The sequence below is a fragment of the Manis pentadactyla genome, chromosome 9 (assembly GCF_030020395.1).
Source record: "Manis pentadactyla isolate mManPen7 chromosome 9, mManPen7.hap1, whole genome shotgun sequence".
NCBI classification, from domain to species: domain Eukaryota; kingdom Metazoa; phylum Chordata; class Mammalia; order Pholidota; family Manidae; genus Manis; species Manis pentadactyla.
Genome location: NC_080027.1, coordinates 48,794,191 through 48,812,925, shown reverse-complemented (window position 1 = coordinate 48,812,925; position 18,735 = coordinate 48,794,191). Strand labels below are relative to the sequence as shown.

The 18,735-nt window shown below is 35.3% G+C and overlaps 1 protein-coding gene across 18 annotated transcripts in view; it reads left to right on the top strand.

The window, feature by feature from the left end:
• Positions 1–18,735, top strand: part of STK33 (serine/threonine kinase 33) — a 184,331-nt gene that overhangs the window by 2,372 nt on the left and 163,224 nt on the right. For 3 of the 18 annotated variants that reach the window (XM_057507327.1, XM_057507329.1, XM_057507328.1), the window contains exon 1: positions 677–957. The exons of 7 other annotated variants lie outside the window; for them this stretch is intronic. Coding sequence is in view for 3 of the 11 variants with exons in the window: in XM_036930993.2 (XP_036786888.1) it covers positions 946–957 (12 nt within the window). In the remaining 8 variants the exon portion in view is untranslated. Of the gene's footprint in view, positions 1–670; positions 958–18,735 lie in introns of those variants that run through there. 8 more of the 18 variants (XM_036930993.2, XM_036930990.2, XM_057507336.1 and 5 more) reach the window with 6 other exon arrangements.

The window sequence follows — 18,735 nt, the reverse complement described above, 5'->3', positions numbered from 1 at the left end:
GTGTTACTGTATGTTAATTGCTTAGAGCAACGAATGGTCTTTAGTCAGTGTTATAGAAGGGTGAGCTCCTATTACATCATTTTTATTGGCTCCATAATAATCCACACTGTGGACGAACCATAATTTATTTGCAATTTACTTATTGTTGGATGTATATATTTCAAGAACAAAAATGTAGAGATGAACGTCTTTATACTTAAATCTTTTGATTAGATTTTTGGTTACTGAAGATTAAGTCCTAAAAATGAGATTACAGAGGCAAATGGCAGGATCATTGTGAATATTCTTGAAATATATTGCCACCTTCAGAAAGATCATACCAGCTTACCATCCCATCAGCAGTTTTATGACCCCTGTGTTAGCATTACTATTTTTTTAAAAATCTTTGCTGTTTCATGTAAAACATTACTATTTAAAAATATATATTTTCTGTTTTAGGTAAAAATAGTACCTCCTTATTTTCATTCAGTTTTTAATTATTTATATGTTTAAATATTAAAAAACCTTACTGGTAGCTATTAGGTATTTCTTTTTTCTACAAGCTGAACAAACCCTATAATGATTTTTATACTGGAGTCTCAGTTTTCTCTTATCAGTTGTTGAATTGTTTGATTTGTTCCTCCCCCAGCCCAGCTGGGAGCCAGTATGCTAGGCTTGGGCTGGACTTCGTTGGATAAGGTATCCCTGGAGCTTGGGCAAGTTCTTACTTGCCTGTAGGCTGCAGAGCAGTGTAGAACTCAGTGTTTCAGAGGCTGGGTCTTGGGGAAAATCTGAAATCAAGACCAGGCTGACAGTTACCTAAATCTTCAGTCTAACAGAACTTGGAAGAAAGAGGGTATCCAGGTAGGAGGCAAAGGACCAAGGCAGAAGAAAAGGATTAAAACCCTGAAAACTGGGAGAGAAAAGCTATAACCTCTTTTTTGTAAAGACCTTGCAATTTCTTGTATGGATGAGGAGGTGAGTGCAGGGGGTTGGGGGCTGGGGGAACACAACAACAGGGATGTGTGTGTGTTCTTGATAGAGTAAGGACATTAACCCTTGCTTGTCATATGAGAGTATTTACCTCACAATTGCCTTTTCATTTGATTTATGATGGTTTTAGAAATTAGGACAATTTTTTGTTGTCTACCTATTAATCTTTTCCTTTTTGATTCATGCTTTTATGCTTAGAAAGTCCTTTCCATGCAGGGACCAAATAACTACTATCTACATTTTCTTTAAAATGTTAGTTTGTGATGTTAGCAAATCATGGAAGAGTTAATGAAAGTAAGTAAAACAGAGTTGAGTATCAGAACTTCCAATCAAAATACAAAAAAGATGATTATACAAAGGGGGTTATTCATGTCATCTTCATGTCTTCTTAAAGATGGAAGAAGGAAAGGGCTTACACTGCTCTAAGGGAAATTGAAGGAGACTTTTTCTGACTCTGTCACACACTGTGGGCTTATTCAGAGACTTTTAGAGGTGTCCTGGAAAAGGAGAAGATGTGATCTCTGGAGATACTTTCTACTTCTTTTGTCCATCTGATGATCCTATTTCGTATTTCAAGCACCCACAGTTGTTAGATACCAAGAAATAATTTCTGTTTTTAAAAGAGGCTTTAAAAATGGAAACTGTAATATAAAATTAATTGCTGACCTTCTTGGCATTGGTAAATTAGTATGCTTTAGGATGTGCTTCAGAAAGAATTTCCATTTTAACTGAGTTTCAGTATTTATGTTTTGCTTGGATCTGTCATAGGGTTCCAGAATGTAGAGTGCACAACTTACTGTTAAGCTTATTATATTTTTGTTAGTTTATGAATTAAAATAAATCATAAAGTATATGGGAAGCTAATCACTTCACAAATTCCTGCAGCTTTATCAATCTGAGGTTTTATTTCAGAAAGGTTCAGGTGAGGGGTAGTAACTTTTATATTAATCAGATAGCCTTTCGACTTATAATGGACTAACTTCCTTAATACCCATTGAACTGTTAGTTTAAATATCACTGAGGATGCGGTAGTACATTAGGAATAAAGCAAAAACAACTTTCTGTTGATGAAGATAAGTTGATTTATAAATACTGTTACCATTTGCCTTGTTTTTTTAAATCTACGTTAGATAGTAAACATCACTATTATAAACATCCATTCAACAAATATTTAGTGTTCCTTTAATGTTCCAGGCACAGTTCTAGAATATTGTATTATATTTTCACTTGTACATTGTGTACTATTGTAGAAAATGTTTCTAAGGTTGAGATGCTGGTAATTGGAAGTTCAGCTCCGTTCCTTTGTCATCATCACGGTGGAATGCCCATCTGCAGTGACAGAGCTTGCTGGGAGAGACTCCATTTAGCCTTCACCAGAGGGAGCTCATGTGAGGCTTGGGTTCCTATGCCTTAATTCTTCCAAATCTGTTTGCTGTTAGCAAATCTCACAGAGAGGCTCTTATGTCCGCTCAAGAGGGCTCAGCTTCCATCCAGCTGAGTTCTTGGGAAGAAAGCAAATATTTATCCTTGGACGTTTTTCATGGAAATCAAATTAGTTTTTCCTCTCAATCTTCTTTATGCTGGTGTTCAGTTTATAGTAATGAAATTCAAAATTTTTCATATTTGTTATTATGAAAACAAACACCAATGTGCAATAGTGATTTTCAAGTTACCTTAATTGCTTTTCTGTTGTATCTCTTTGATGGTGCGTGTGTATAATGTGTACTCTTGGCTCCTTTTTATAGCTGCACCTCACTCTTTTTTGTTAAGATGTAATTAACATACCATAAAATTCATACCTTTAAAGCATATAATTAAGTTTTTAGTGTATCACAAGGTTTTACAACCATCACCAGTATCCAGTTCCAGAATGTTTCATCACCCCAAAAAAGAAACGTCACATGCATTAGCAGTTGCTCCCTATTCTTTCCTCCCCCATGCCCTGGCAAACAATAATCTCTTGTCTCTCTGTGGATTTGCCTAGTATGGACATTTCATACAAATGGAATCATATGATATGGGGCCTTGTGCATTTGGCTTCTTTCACTTAGCATGATGTTCTCAAGAATCATTTGCGTTGTAGTATATATCAGTACTTCATTCCTTTTGTGACTAAATCAAGTTCCATTGTATGGATATGCCATGTTCTATTTATCCATTCATGAGTACATGGCCATTTGGGTTGTTTTCTCTTTTTTTTTTTTTTTACCATTATGAATATTGCCTAAGGTTTTTGTGTGAAAATATGTTTTCATTTCTCTTGAGTATAGCTAGGAGTGGAACTGCTGATCATATAGTAGTAACTCTACGTTTAAGTTTTTGAAGACTGGGGAATTGTTTTACAAAGTGGTTGTACTATTTTACATTTCCACCAACAATGCATGAGGATTCTTATTTATTCATATAATCAACACTTGTTTACTATCTGTCTTTTTTATTATAGCCATCCTAGTAGAGGTGAAGTGGTAAGTCACCCTAGTTTTGATTTGTATTTCCCTGATGACTAATGATGCTGAACATCTTTTCATGTGTTTATTGGTCATTTGAATATCTTCTTTAGAAAACTATCTATTTAAATCCTTTAATTTTTATTTGGATTGTCTTTTTATTGTTGAGTTATAAGTTCTTTATATATTCTGGATATTAGACCCTTATCAAATATATGACTTGCAAATATTTTCTCCCATTCTATAAATTGCCTTTTTACTTTCTTGGAAATGTCCTTTGAGGAGCCAACATTTTTTAGTTTTATGAAGTCCAGTATATTTATATTTTTCTTTGGTTGCTTGGCTTTTGATGTCATATCTAAAAAACTTGCTTATTCATTAGTCAAGAGAATTTGACCTTTATGACCTAACTCATCAGGTCATGAAAATTTACTTACATGTTTTCTTCTAAGAGTTTTGTTGTTTTAGCTCTTACATTTACATCTTTGATCCATTTTGAGTTAATTTTTGTATATGGGTGAGGTAGGTGTCCAAATTCATTCTTTTGTATGTGGATATCCAGTTGTCCCAGCACCATTTGTTGTACACCTCACATTATTTGTTCTGAGTCAACTTGTGAGTCATGTTTTGGGGAAACAAAATTTGACTGATTCCTTGCCACCTTAGTTCAATGCCACCATCCTACACAGAAAACATTCTAGGTAAGTGAACATTTGTACTGCTAGCTAGGACTTTAGGTTGAAATTTCTATATGGGCTTGTAACTTGCTGAACTGGCTTGTAGGGAGTGTAAACTTTTGGGCTGCTTCCCTTTCTAATCTATCTTAAGGCGTCTAACTGGACCCATGTGGCAGCTTCCTTGCCATCTTTTCTTAACCTGATTCTCACTTGACCTTCTGTGGCAAGGGAAAAGCAAAGGAGAGATTGCTTCCCTCCAAGCTGGAGTGGCCCTAACATTTTCCTTACTGCCATATGGGAGGAACAGGAAGAACCATGTGAACCTTTCTACAAAGAAAATGGGGTGATCCTCAAGGGAAGACAGGACTTTCAGCTCTTTGTACCTCACATTAAAAGCTCCTCCCTCTGGAATCGTGACCTAGTTGAGTCTTGGCTGGTTTCAGACTGCCTTTTCCTTGGACTGGAATGATAGGGAAGGGAGCTTGTATTCCTCTCAGGGGTTCAAGTGTGCAGTGTGGAAAAAGCATAGGACTGGGGTCAGGCACACCTAAGTTCAAATTTTGGCTCTGGATCTCCATCTTCAGTTTCTTCACCTGCGAAATGAGGTTTATAACCCCAATTTCCTAGGACAGTTATGAAAATCGAAGTATCATATGTAAAGCACCTAACAAATGTGTAGCTCCTTAGCAAATGCTAGTTTCCCTTCTCTCTTTTCTAAGTTTTCTTGGAAATTTGTACAAACACATTTTTCTAAAATACCCCATAGAATCTTAGAGTTGAAAGGGACCTTCATCCTCATGACCATAAGACTTTGCTGAATTGGTCAAAGCTCTTTTCATCTTTATTTACTGATTTGTTCAGTCACCTAGTACTGATCACTTACTGCATTTTAGACATTGCTCTCTGTATCTGTCATAAGTTAGTGGAGGTGAGAAGACAGGTATATGACACAAAGCCTGGCACATGGTTGTTACTTCATTCATCCTTTACTTCCCTCATTTGATTTGTTCACTTACTACATTATAAGCCAGACACTATGCTAGATTGTTAGAATACAAAGATAAAATTTTTGAGGGCTCATGGTCTCTTGGAGGGAAGCAAACCAAGAAATTATAATATCCTGTGGGAGGTGGTATAAGATACATACATGGGTGCTATGGGAGTTGAAGGAGAGCACTCCTTGTCTGCTTTGGAAAGCCAGGGAAGGAGGAGCAAAGCAGAAAGAAATTTGAGGTGGAATAAATAGCAGGCCAAAGACTGGGAGGAGGATATATAGGTCGGTAAGGAAGTTGACCTCTGGGGGAGTAATCAGAGACAGTGACCAGACAGGATAGTAGAGTCTGGCTGACCAAGAGCCTGGTATGCTGGGCTGAGGTTTGAGGTCAGTGTTGATGGAGAAGACAGAAGCACAATCTGTAGTTGAGAATTAACACCTATCCTGGTTTTATTATTCTTATTCTAAGCCTGGCTTTTAAAAAATCCTTTTTTGTCTTTTGTCTTTAGCATTTTCTCCAAGCATCTGCTATTTTGGGCTTTTGCCTTCCTGATTCTTTTCACACAGCATCCTGCCACTTTGATATTGTCCTGGGTCACTTGCCTGTCTACTTTGGGGTTACATACCTCATGGAGGGCTCCCTCTGTGGCTGTATACTTTCTCGGGAAGGGTCTATCTCCTGTTTGCTCCAGGTCTTTGTAATAGGAAAGACCTATCATGTTGGCCAAGACCTAGTAGAGAGAGAGCTATAGGAGAAGGGCCAGGTATACAGGGAAGACCCCTGAACTAGAGATACTGCCCTCTGGTGCTTCCGATGTTGACACCATAGTCACTCACGAATTGGCTCTGTCACAGGGTGTCTCTCAGGTCTTTCTTGCTTTGCCTTATCAGAGTAACTGAGGGGTTGAGTGGCCCAGCAGCTCACGAGTGTTAGTCTTGTTGGTGGCAGCTATCCTCCGTGTACCCAGTCACTTATCCCCTCAAGGCATACCCTAAGCTGGCCTTTCAAACATAAACGAACATGTTTGAATTTCCAGGGGTCACTTATGTAGGACTTTATTCTGAGATCCTTTCTACATTATAAATCATTGAAGAAACTAGCCATGAAAAGAAGGTTGGTTGGGGTGGGAAGGGAGAAGGCGGGATATGATAGCTGTTCTCAGATATTGGAAGGGTTGTTCAAGTATAGTAGACAAGGTGCCAGATTTTGGTCTGGAATTTTGGCCCTACCTCTTACTAGCTTTTTTTCATTTAAAGTCCTTTAAGTCTAAAATAATTCTGTGATTTAATAAATGTAGCGGGCAGTGGCTCTGACTCTCCTGATTAGATCTGTACTCTTGAGGCAGATTGGCAACATTTTAGCTTTTTGAGCTCAGCCACTTGTGAACTGAAATTGTAATAGCTGTATTTGTTATACTCAGAATTGAATGAGTTATTAATAAGCCATTCCTTAGGCCCATATTATCTCTGTTTTACAGACTAATTTTTTTGAATAGGGTTTCCTTAATTGTATCAAATGTTTCATTCCTAGAACGCTTCACATGTCTGATTGGTATAATCTCCAGGGAAACTACACAGTCGTAGTTACATCTAGTATTCTGATTTCATTTGATTCTTTGGATGAGATTAAAAGTGATTTATTTTAAAGGCTATGACTATTCTCTCTATACTTATGCTTATGGCAAATTTAGAAAGTTTTGGTCATATTACATTACATTACCTGTATCTCAGATAATTTAGGTTGTAGACTAGTATGCTAGAATATCTGAACTTCTTTCAGAAAAAAAATTTTTTCACCACCTTCCCTCCATTTTTCTTGTCACTATTAGCCATTTCCATAGTACATGTCAAGATTTGCTCCTTAGAAAGCAGAGGTTCTTCAGTATGACTCTTTACCAAATATCTGTTTCCTAGTGAGTAAATGTTGGTACTAATTTGTAGTGTATGACTTTTAGTTCTAGATGCCATTATTCAATAGGGATATTGGCAAATGGAATTTCACGCAAAGCAGGGTGAAGGGCTCGGGACAGTGACAGGTCTGTAAATAAAAAGAAGAACAGCTGAGGGTATTGGAGATGTAGAAAAGATGGCTAGCCTGTGACAAGCATGACCAAAGGGACACATGCTTATTTTCTTCATATCTAGAAGCATGAAGCCTGTTAAAGAGAGACTAGGCCTATCAGTGAGAAGAACAGACTATACATGAGCTGTAGGAAGATTTATGGGGAAATAATTTTGCTTTGTTTGAGGAGAAACATTCCACCATTGGCATCCAGTGAAATGAGCTTCTTGGGGAAAGTAAAGAATGGGTTCCTTGTCCTTGGAAGACTTTTAATAGTGTCATACATGTCACCACACATCAGACCTTCTTGGAGGAAATTCTATACTGTGCCAGATGTCCTTTGGTGCACTTTCCAGTTCCTGGATTCAGTGATATTATAATCACTCCTGTTACTATCATGTGGTTACTTCTGCATGCTAGGTTTTGCTTTAATGATTTATGATTTTATATTCCTGAACATTCCATAGCACGGAAGGCTGTGACATGGTGTATAAAAACTGCCTGACATTAAGCTTTAAAATAGATAATTCACAAAGTAGATATATATAACACAGGCATATATATATTTAAACACATACACATACATCTGTTTTGTGTGATTGAGTTATACTTTTCATAGTTTTGTCCTCTGTTTCTAGAGTTATAAAATACATGCTTTAGAGACCTCTGAATCTCGTAAGAAAATGTTTTTATCTTGACATATATTTATAAAATTGATTCCAAAAGATACAGCTCTTTTAAGTCTTCAAAACAGAGCCAAAAAAGAGCCTTTGTGGGAGTAAGAATTAAAAACTGGTGGTTTTTTTGTGAGATTATTTGAGAAAGATCTATAAATAAAATAGTATGGACATTCAATTAGCGTCTCAGATATTTAAGAATAGGAAGTGGGAGTACTATAGTCATTTTGGAAAATTGTATTTTCAAACTCACTGACTAATTGGATTGTTGAGTGCAGTATTAGTGGTTTAAACTGACATCACAATTCATTGAAATTCTGACCTGGGGTAATAGATACGGAGGTAAAATGAAATCCATTTTCCTGAAGAACTGCTGTTTTTATGAAATGATTAAATCTGATTTTAAAATAAAGCATTAAGTGCAAACCACTAAGAGTTCAAAAAATACTTACAGGTCACATGAAAGAAGATTTAATGCATTGAGCTTTCAAACAGTTTGCTCACTGTAAATGAAATGTCTTTAAATTGATGCAAGTTATCATGCCAATAAATTAATAAAATAGGGGAAGTTACATATCTTCTCTTTGGAATGGGCTCATCTTCCAGGGTCAGATGGTTATCTTTTAGAATAGACTTTCTTCTGAAGTGGTAAAGCGTTTAGAGGAGTCTGTTTTCTGGGATGCTATTAAAGCTTTGATTTGGTATTGTAGAAAAAAAAAAAGACATCATTCTGGGAGAATTTGCATGGTGAGAAAGGTCCAAGTTTTATACGGCTTTAAGAATTATTTTAACAGTTTTCATTTAAAGAGACTAAGGAATATGTGATTATGTCAGATTATATCTCTCTTCCATGAACTCTTATATGGCCTCGGCCATTGGTATTTGAGAATATGAGGACTGTCCTTCAGTTCACTGGGGAGCAACGTAAATCTTTGGCAATTTTGGAGCATGACCAGATTCTCTGACTCTAAGAACAAATCTTCCATAGTGTACTCTTTTCTTCTAACTCTAGCCTGAGCAAAATGCAATGTAAATAGTGGTTATTTAATGTTGAAATAGTAACTTTTCAAATATTGGGTTATCTGACACAAATACTGAACAAATGAATTTACCACTTTATGTCTGAACATTTTTGAGTCATGTTGCTAAGCGGAAATATGACAGTGAATCTCTGTTGAGAATAAACAACATTTTTCTTTTTTTCTCCCCTTAATAGTAAAACACCTTCATACATCTTTCTGAAAATGTTATTATTAATATTGGCCATTGACAACCATTTTTGAAGTATTTGAATCATGGTTTCTTAGACACCTGGCTGGTGCATGAAACAGCTTTTTTCTTTTTCTTTTCCTTTCTGTCCCTTCCATCCCCCTTTATTGCCTGTGCTTCTCTATAAGATATATAAATAACTCAGCATTGAGTTCCTTACTTTTATGAGCTCTTTATTTGTGCCAATAGGCTGAGACTGAGTAGTTTGTTAATTCACATTAACTTTAAAAGGTTTATTGAATTATCTGAATGTTAATTTGCAACAATTTAACTACTTTTAGGTCTCTTTTCCTTACATTAGTGGGTGTTCTGTACCACTTCAACTGCTACCTTTTGGTTTATTTGTATACATAGATTGCTCTTTCTGTTCCTTTCCCTTCCCACTTTCTTTTTTCCTTTTTACAAACACTGAATATATGTTATTCAGTATGTGCATTAAACACTATGTGTGCTGTGATAGCACTAAAGATGGAGGGATGAATTAATGACATCATCTCTGTCTTCATGAGAGTCTGGTGGTAGACAGGTATATAAGTAATATAATAGAGTGTGATAAAAGTAATACCAGAGTTATGAATAAAGTATGCAAAATATGGAAGATGGAGAAATTTACTTTGTGTATGGAGGTGGGGAAAGTAAGAGAATTGAAAATTGACCGTTAAGGTAGAGGTATGATTGAATATTAATTTTTTGTACTTGTCAGTGTGGTTTAAGCTGCATGAATTTCAAGCATTGATTTCAGGCATTTTCAGTTCAGTATGATGGAACTCATAGCTGGCCAGGAGGTTGTATGTATTTTATATCTTTAAAAGATCTATGACAATTGTTTTTGGTTTTCAAAAATGCAGGAGATATATTGTTGCTCATGATTTTTTATCTCTGTATTGCTGGAAACTGTTTCTATCTGTTCTTCAGAGAAGCCTGTTTTGCCACTTCCCAAGGATTCTGACCTGGTCTCTGGACAGTCCTAAGGATTAGATTCTGTGTCATATTGAGTGTCTTCCTAAGCTTTTAATTTCTGTATTTATTAGAATTTTATTTACTTGACTTACTTTAATTTTAAAGAAATTCTTACACTTAATGTTGTTTATAAAATATTCATAAATCTTGTGAGGTCCTATTTGTGATACTAGCTTATTTATTCAAAAGATATTTAATTAAACACTTGCCATGTGGCAGGCATTGCAGTGAGCTCTGGAATATAAGAAAGATGTGGTCTCTACCTTCATGGGGGAATATGGACAAGTAAGTAGACAGTTAAGAAAGATGCTGTGACAGGGGAAGTTCATGCTACTGCTTGACTCATAGGAAGTACACCTAATCCAGACTTGGGGGCCATGAGATGTGTTTTGGATGAAGTGGTGTCTAAATTAAGACTGAAGGATAGGTAGAAATTTTTCTAGTAAAAGGTAGAGTGATGGGGTACAGTGTTTCAAGTGGAGGAAGTAACATATGTAAAAGTTTGGACCCATGAGACATAGGAACTGAAAGAATTTTAGGAACTGAAAGAATGATGGCAGGAACCTAGTGTATGAGGTGGGAAATGGGTAAGGATGAGGCTGCAGGCTATATCATACATACAGTATTGGGCCCTGTAAGCCATGTTAAGGTTTCTAGATTTTAATTCAGGGTACTAGGAAGTGATTGAAGGGTTTAAGTGGTTTAAGGGTTTGAATGGTATAACTAGTACACATTTTTGAAAAACATTTTGCCTGCAATTTGGAAATTATACTGGAGAGAGCTAGAGATAAAAGATCAGTTAACTGGAAGCTGATATACTGATCCAAATAATAGATATAGGAGTCCTAGAGTGTGGAAATGACCATATGCATAACATGACTAAAACTTTAAGTGAGATCGAGGCTCAGATTAATTTAGACAGTGGACTATGTTTTGATTTTCTGCCATGAAAAACTTTCGGAATTTTCAGTTTCAGAACAAATACCTATGGCATTAAAAATTATGTTTCTGTTGAAAATAGTAGCGAATGCTATAAAATGTGCCAGACATTATTCTAAACATTTTACATTATATTAATTCACTTACACTTTACAACAATCCTATGAGATAGCTGCTAGTATTATTTCAATTGGACAGATGAGAAAACTGAGATCTAGGTTAAGTGATACACCCAAGGTCAGATAGCTAGTGAGTGCCTAGACTGGGATTTGAACCACACCAGTTTAGTGCCAGGGTCTGTACTTAGGCTATTCCCCACTCCTGGAAGTTTGGAATACTAGGCATGGGCCCTCCTCTCCAACTTTCTCTCATCTCTATTCTGGAGAGAAGCAGATTCATTCTAAGTATATTTAGAGATAGAAGCAGAACTTGTGAATTTAGGGAGAGGGAGTAGAGTAGAATGACTCATTTTGGCTGTTTGGCTGACCATGGGGCCACTCACTGCAGTAGGGAGCCCAAGAAGCAGGGGTAGAAGAGCAAGTCCAGGCAAGGGTTGAGGATGGAAGAGCAAGACAAGATCATTGTGCCCATGTTGAATTGGAGGTGCTTGTGGGTTATCCTTGTAGGCATGTTCCATAGTAGCTGAAATTCACTGAGGGACCTGTGGCCAGCAGATCCAGGACAGCTTCTGTGAACCAGGTCTTGGTTTACACAGGTGAGGGAAGAAGAGTATGCGGAGGGCCTGCTGGTAAGAACGTGGCTGAAATGAACAGTGAAGTGGAGAAGATCTGAATTCTGGGCAAGTTTTTTTTTTTTTGTTAAGCACGTGGCCTTTGGCAAGTCACTCCTCTTCTTTGGCTTTCATTTCATTTATTTTTTATTTTAAAGTCATTTAAACTCATTTACTATGTTGCCCTCCAGTTAAAAATGTTCATCTGCAAAAAAGGAACAAAAATATCTGTTCTGCTTGCCTTGTAGTTGTTGAAAAATTAGAATGTCTTTTAATGGACCTTCTAGTTCTGAGATTTATTCCAGGAATTGAACTAAAGTGTTTGAAAATACTTTATAAGTGGTAAAGTAGGAATACGAATATAAATTTGGTGGCATTTGGTATTTAGGAGAGATTGTGTAAGTATGTCAATACAGTGGCTCCTAATTGCCTTGTTCATAAAATTCAAACTCTTCAGCTCTTTCTTTGAGATCTCGGAAGATCTCTGGTGACAATAAAATGGACAGAAATGGTTGGATATCATATCTTTTGAAAGGGGAACTAGCAAAATTTGTTTGCTGAGAAAAAGAAAGAGTAAAAGAGATTGGTGCTGACTGTAATGTGGTGGTTTCCAAATCTACAGGACCATTTGGAAGAAAACATCAAATAATAATTTCCAGGTATTTGCTAAGTGATTTATATGCTTGATTTAATTCTCACAGAAACTTTCATTACCTCCATTTTATAAATGAAGAGACTAGGGCTTGGAGAACTTGCCAAAAGTCATAATCTGGTAAATTGTAGAGCTGGGACTTAACCCAATTCTTATCTACAGAGCCTCTGCATGTTACTATTAATTATTTTAAGGTTTAATTTTTTTTGAATAGATAAAAGTCATATTTGGTACATAATTTAGAAATAGAAGGTTGTATGGTGAAAAGTCTTTTTTTCCCTGTCCTTTTTAAACATTCATTTCCCTGCAATGAGTGTCCTTTTAGAGATGTTTTGTAGATATCTGTGTATGTATAATATATAAAAATATACATACATAATCCTCATTTAGTATACTAATATAAATAGTTTTATCCCTGCTTTACACAAATGGTAGTATACTATACACCTGCACCTTGATTTTTATTTTTATTTTTTTTGCCTAACAATATTAGGAGATTGTTCCAATTTGAAAAAAAAGCTTCTTCACTACTTAAGTTGCTATGTAACATTCCACTGTATGGATATACCACTGGTTCTCTATTGAAGAGCATTTGAATATTTTCTAATATTTTCCTGTTACAAAAAATGCTGTAATAAATAATTCTGCAGTTATTTTGTGCATGTGTGAGTATACTAGATATGCTAAACAAGAACCTGGGGATTGCTCTGAGTATGGTGAAATTCAGTATATAGGAAGAGTTATATTTTATTACTAATATGGAAGTTTTAAAATTTCAGGTACAGGTATGTGATAAGTCAACAAATATGAGAGTGCTTTTCTATCAGCAGGACTCCACATAAAGTGCTATAATCATATTTATCTAAGGGTTTGTAGACTTCAAAAATGAGAAAAGAAAAGTCTGTGGCATAGCTGACTGATTTGAAGTGAGAGATGTCTGCACATGAGCAGACATTTACCCAACAGAGTGAAATGTTTATTCCTAAAGAAAAGTAACTCATTACTGCATGGAAGGACTTCCCTAGAGAGGCACTGATGCATTTGACCCTCAGTAGGATTATAGTATGATTCTTGCTCAAGAAAGTTGTCATATAAAAATGGCTATAATGGCTCTGTTGCCACTGAGTATATCCAGAAAATGGGCAAAAGGGAATTTTTAAGTTTATATGTAAAATGAATAAAACCAAAGTAATCCTGTATATAAAGAACCGCAGAACTATAAGATGGAGTGTAGTGTGAGTGATGTATATACTTACATTTTCATGATTTTGCATTGGTAAAATATAAAGTGAATATGAAGATAAATGTTAACATTCTAACATAGTAATGGGCAGAGGCTCTGAACAGACACATCTCCAAAGAAGAAATTCAGGTGGCCAACAGGCAGATGAAAAGATGCTCCACATTGCTAATCATCAGGGAAATGCAAATTAAAACCACAATGAGGTATCACCTCACACCAGTTAGGATGGCCAACATTCAAAAAACAAACAACAGATGTTGGTGAGGATATGGAAAAAGGGGAACCCTCCTACACTGCTGGTGGGAATGTAAATTAGTTCAACCATTGTGGAAAGCAGTATGGAGGTTCCTCAAAAAACTAAAAATAGAAATACCATTTGACCCAGGAATTCCACTCCTAGGAATTTACCCTAAGAATGCAGGAGCCCAGTTTGAAAAAGACAGATGCTCCCCTATGTTTATTGCAGCACTTTTTACAATAGCCAATAAACGGAAGCAATCTAAGTGTCCATCAGTAGATGAATGGATAAAGAAGAGTGGTACATATACACAGTGGAATATTATTCAGCCTTAAGAAGAAAACAAATCCTACCATTTGCAACAACATGGATGGAGCTAGAGGGTATTATGCTCAGTGAAATAAGCCAGGTGGAGAAAGACAAGTACCAAATGATTTCACTTGTATGTGGAGTATAAGAACAAAGCAAAAACTGAAGGGACAAAACAGCAGCAGACTCACAGAACCCAAGAATGAACTAACATTTACCAAAGGGAATGTGGGAAGGGAGGGAGAAGGGCATTAAGGGGAATTTTGATTAGCACACATAATGTAGAGGGGTGCATGGGGAAGGCAGTATAGCACAGAGAAGACAAGTAGTGACTCTGTAGCATCTTAACTGTGTTGATGGACAATGACTATAGTGGGGTATGTGGTGGGGCTTGATAATGGGGGGAATCTAGTAACCACAATGTTGCTCATGTGATTGTATATTAATGATACCATAATAAAAAAAACATTCTAACATAGTATTTTTTATTTTTCTGTGTTATGGAGTAGAAAGCTACTATTTTCAGGAGTGGCTCTAGATATTTTTAAATGAACATGAAGAGTATAGAAAAATAATATATTTAGATGCCCAGATAAACAAGCTTAAGAAGGGTGACATGGCAGAATCAAGAAACATCTAAAGTTATTCTGCTTGTAGCACACTGCATAAATAGTAAATAAAATAAATGAGGTTTGAAAGGTCATGAAAGGCTTTTGAAATTGGAGTCAAGACAGTCTTATTTGCTCTCTTAATATTCTAATTTGTTAATCATGCATTCTTGGAACATTGTGGATTTTTCTTTCTGGCTATTTTCTGTTTCTTAATTATTGGCTCTAGGATCTATAGTTAATGAACTCTTGAATGAAGACTAAGTGACTAAAGTTATTTTAATGAAAAATAAAATCTCTTATCCAGAAAATAGCTTCTTAGTTTATTTGTATTGTATTTGAATTATTGGCTCTAGGATCTACAGTTAATGAACTCTAGAATGAAGACTAAGTGACTAAAGTTATTAATGAAAAATTTTAAATCTCTTATCCAGAAAATAGCTTCTTAGTTTATTTGTATTGTATTTGGAACATATATATTGCAAGTAAAAGAGGGATACTATCATATTTTGGTAGTTGTATCACATTGGCTATTACAGCACTCTGTTAACTCTACTACATAAATTTTGGGTTCCTGTTGTCCTGCATTTTCTTCTAAATGAATCTTCCTATCCCACAACCTCTGTTCTGATGCATCTGAGCTCCTGCCATTGCCAACTGTCCTCCTTCAAAGTCTGATTAGACTAGGTTTGGCTAACTGATAGATAGGCTTTACAGGAGTTATGACCCGTGTTGCCCGGCTCATTCTCATTTGTATAACACTTGGCTGTCAATGTCCAAGAGCTTCTTTTCTTTCTCACAACTTTTTCCTGGTTTACTGATTTTGGCTCTGATATTACATTTGCAACTTTCTTTAGCATCTAGTTCAGCTGGACCTAGAATGGTTTGTCTTTTTTTTTGTCTCACCTTGTCTGTCTGCATTTTCACTTCTCATTTTGTATGTTCTGTGCTTTTTCTTTACTGGAGAAGGAAGAAACAAAATAGGGATTAGCACGTTTTTAGGATATGATCATACAGTTTATTACTATTTCATGCTTTTATGGGTTGTGACATTTTTATGGAATGCTTACTTTTACATTTAGTCTGATAGCACAAATTTATCCATTTATAAAAGGTGCCATTAAACTAACTATTGTTACAAAGTTACTATGTCTTTGAGCCAGGCATTAGTTTTGAAGTGTTCTTGTGATAATATTCAAGTTCTGATGATGTTCATCCAAATATTTGGAGATAAAGTGGAAAGCAGCAAGTTTGGGTTTCGCTTTGTACTTTTAGAAGATTTACTTGGATAAGAACTTCTAGAATCTATTGGGTTGTGGTAGCTTAAATGCAGCATCTTACATCAAGCTTCAGCATCACTGTGTACCAGTTGGTAAGTATCAAGATTCTCATTTTATAGATCAGAAGTTTGAGGTGTAAAGGTCAGAGAGGTTCCTCAGGAATGCTGAATGTTCAGTAGTTCAGTAGGAGTGGGATCTGAGTATTATCCACCCATGAGATCTTATTTCTGAGTCTCCCTAATTAAGTCGTTTCAGGTAATGCTGTCTATTCTTTGTTCTTGGTCTTTTATTTTTAACCAGGGAGTGGGAATGGATCATGGTGGTTTGTATAAAAACAGTTGATTATTTGTTTAAAGTTATATTGTGTGGTATATTCTACTTTGGTTGTTTCTAATAAATATGTCAGAGTGGTATGATAGAATTGTTGTTAAAAAAGGAGATTCTACATTTGTGTAACTTATATTTTTTCCCCAATAATGTTTTTTTTTCAGAATAACCACTACTATTTATTAAGAACCTTCTATGCCCAATAATGTTTTTATACTGTGAAAAGAATATAGAGTAATAGCAATTACTTTCTGAAACTTGGGAAACATTTCTGTTTTAAAACTAGTACCTTTATGTGTAGTTTCAAAAATGTATTTTCCCACCAAAGTACATATTATTAATATTGTTTAGCTACAAAATACATATGGAAAACCTGAACTTCTTGTTGCCTGTATTTATTTAGTGTATTTGACTTACTTCCTTTGAGGTATAGGTTTATTTCATGAGTTCTAGTTTGAGAATAATAAAGGTTAAAGTACATTTACAGTTAGGTCACAGTTTCAGATTATGGATGCCTCTTATATGAAAAAAGATGCATATTTTGTAATTTTTCAGTCCATAAACTTCAAAGTATATTTTACTCTTTTATTTTTTTATTTTTTTATTTTACTCTTTTTTGTTGAGGACTAGCTCTTAAGTTAAACCAATGGATTAGTACATGAAATTTGTTGAAAGCTGTTTCTTTGCAATATTCTGATGCTTCCTAAGTAAATATCCGACAGTCACCTCATATTTTAAAAAACTTTTTTTTTATTAAGGTATCATTGGTATACACTTATATGAAGGTTTACATGAAAAACACTGTGGTTACTACAATCACCCATATTATCAAGTCCCCCCCATACTCCACTGAAGTCACTGTCCATCAAAAAACTTTTTATGTTGAGATAATTGTAGAGTCACATACAGTTGTAAGAAATAACACACAGAGATCCTCCTGGACCCTTTACCCAGTTTCCCCCGCTGTTAATTCCACCAAATAAGATTTTTCATAGCTATAGTACAGTATCAAAATCAGGAAATTGACATGAACACAATCTGTATACTTTATTCATATTTTATCAGTTTTATATGCACATATGAGTGTGTGTGTGTATAAGATGCCTTGTGCCACAACCACCTTCCTCTCTCCTCATCTAACCCCTGGCAACCACTGATCTAGTCTCCATTTCTATAGTGTTGTCGTTTCAAGAATGTTATATACATGCAGCTTATTATTTTTTCCCTTCATATGCATGGTGTTTGAAAATAAACAAAGAAAAAGTACAAAGGAGTCTTAATATTTGCTTCCACAGTATTAGGTGTTATAAAGTTCTCTTTGATAAAAAGGTAAAGTTATCATCTTAATGTTCACTAGGTAAATTATTTTCCCTGGGCATAAATCATACACTAAAATCTGTGTAGTCAACACATTAAAAAATGCTTGTAATTCAACTTCCACTTAAATATCACCTTTTCAGAGAGACTAGTTTGGTTATTCAAAATAGTCCCCATATTACTCTTGATCTCATCATCCTCTTATTTTCATGATAGCATATAGACATTTTATTGTTTGTTTATTTGTCTGTCTCTCCCTTTTAAAATGTAAGTTCCAGGAGAGTAGGGACCTTATTTGTGTTTTTCACTTTATATTTCCAGTGCCCAGAGTGGTAATAACATCAAGTGCTATTACTGAATGAAATGCATTTCATAGGACTGAAAATATCTCTTCTCAGACTGTGTTTTTTTTTTAATTTGATAAATTTTTTTTTTTTTGTGGTACCCTAACTATGCCTGAGTTTTGATGAACAGTGCTGAAATGTTTGAATTGTCTTACTATAATTTAGTCAATCATTTGTTTGGAACATTATATCCCAGTAAAGTAGATTATTTCTTTTATACCCTATTCAGGATTGTTTAAAGCCATCCAATAAATAGTCCTTTGTGAATTGATAGAACTCTAGAACATCACTTGCTTCATTTTATAGCATTACTGTTAAGAATTTGGTGTGGAGCACATTTCCTGGGTTTGAAGCCTGTCTCTATCATTTATTAGCTGTATGGTCTTGTGTAAATTACCCAAGTTCTCTGTATCGCAGCTTCATAATCTGTAAAATAAGGATAATAATAGACCTTATTTCATAAAGTTGTTATAATAGTTAGTGAGACAGTGTCCTAAAAGTACTTAGACCAGTTCCTGGCACATAAAAGATGTTTAATAAATGTTAGCTGTTATTGTTCAGTATGAGAAAGTTAATACCTGTTTTATTCACACATCAAGAAGTTGAAATAACACATTAATGGCATACATCTAATAAGATAGATAGTAATGTATCATAAGAGTTTTATCTGTAATCGGAACATGGATTTTA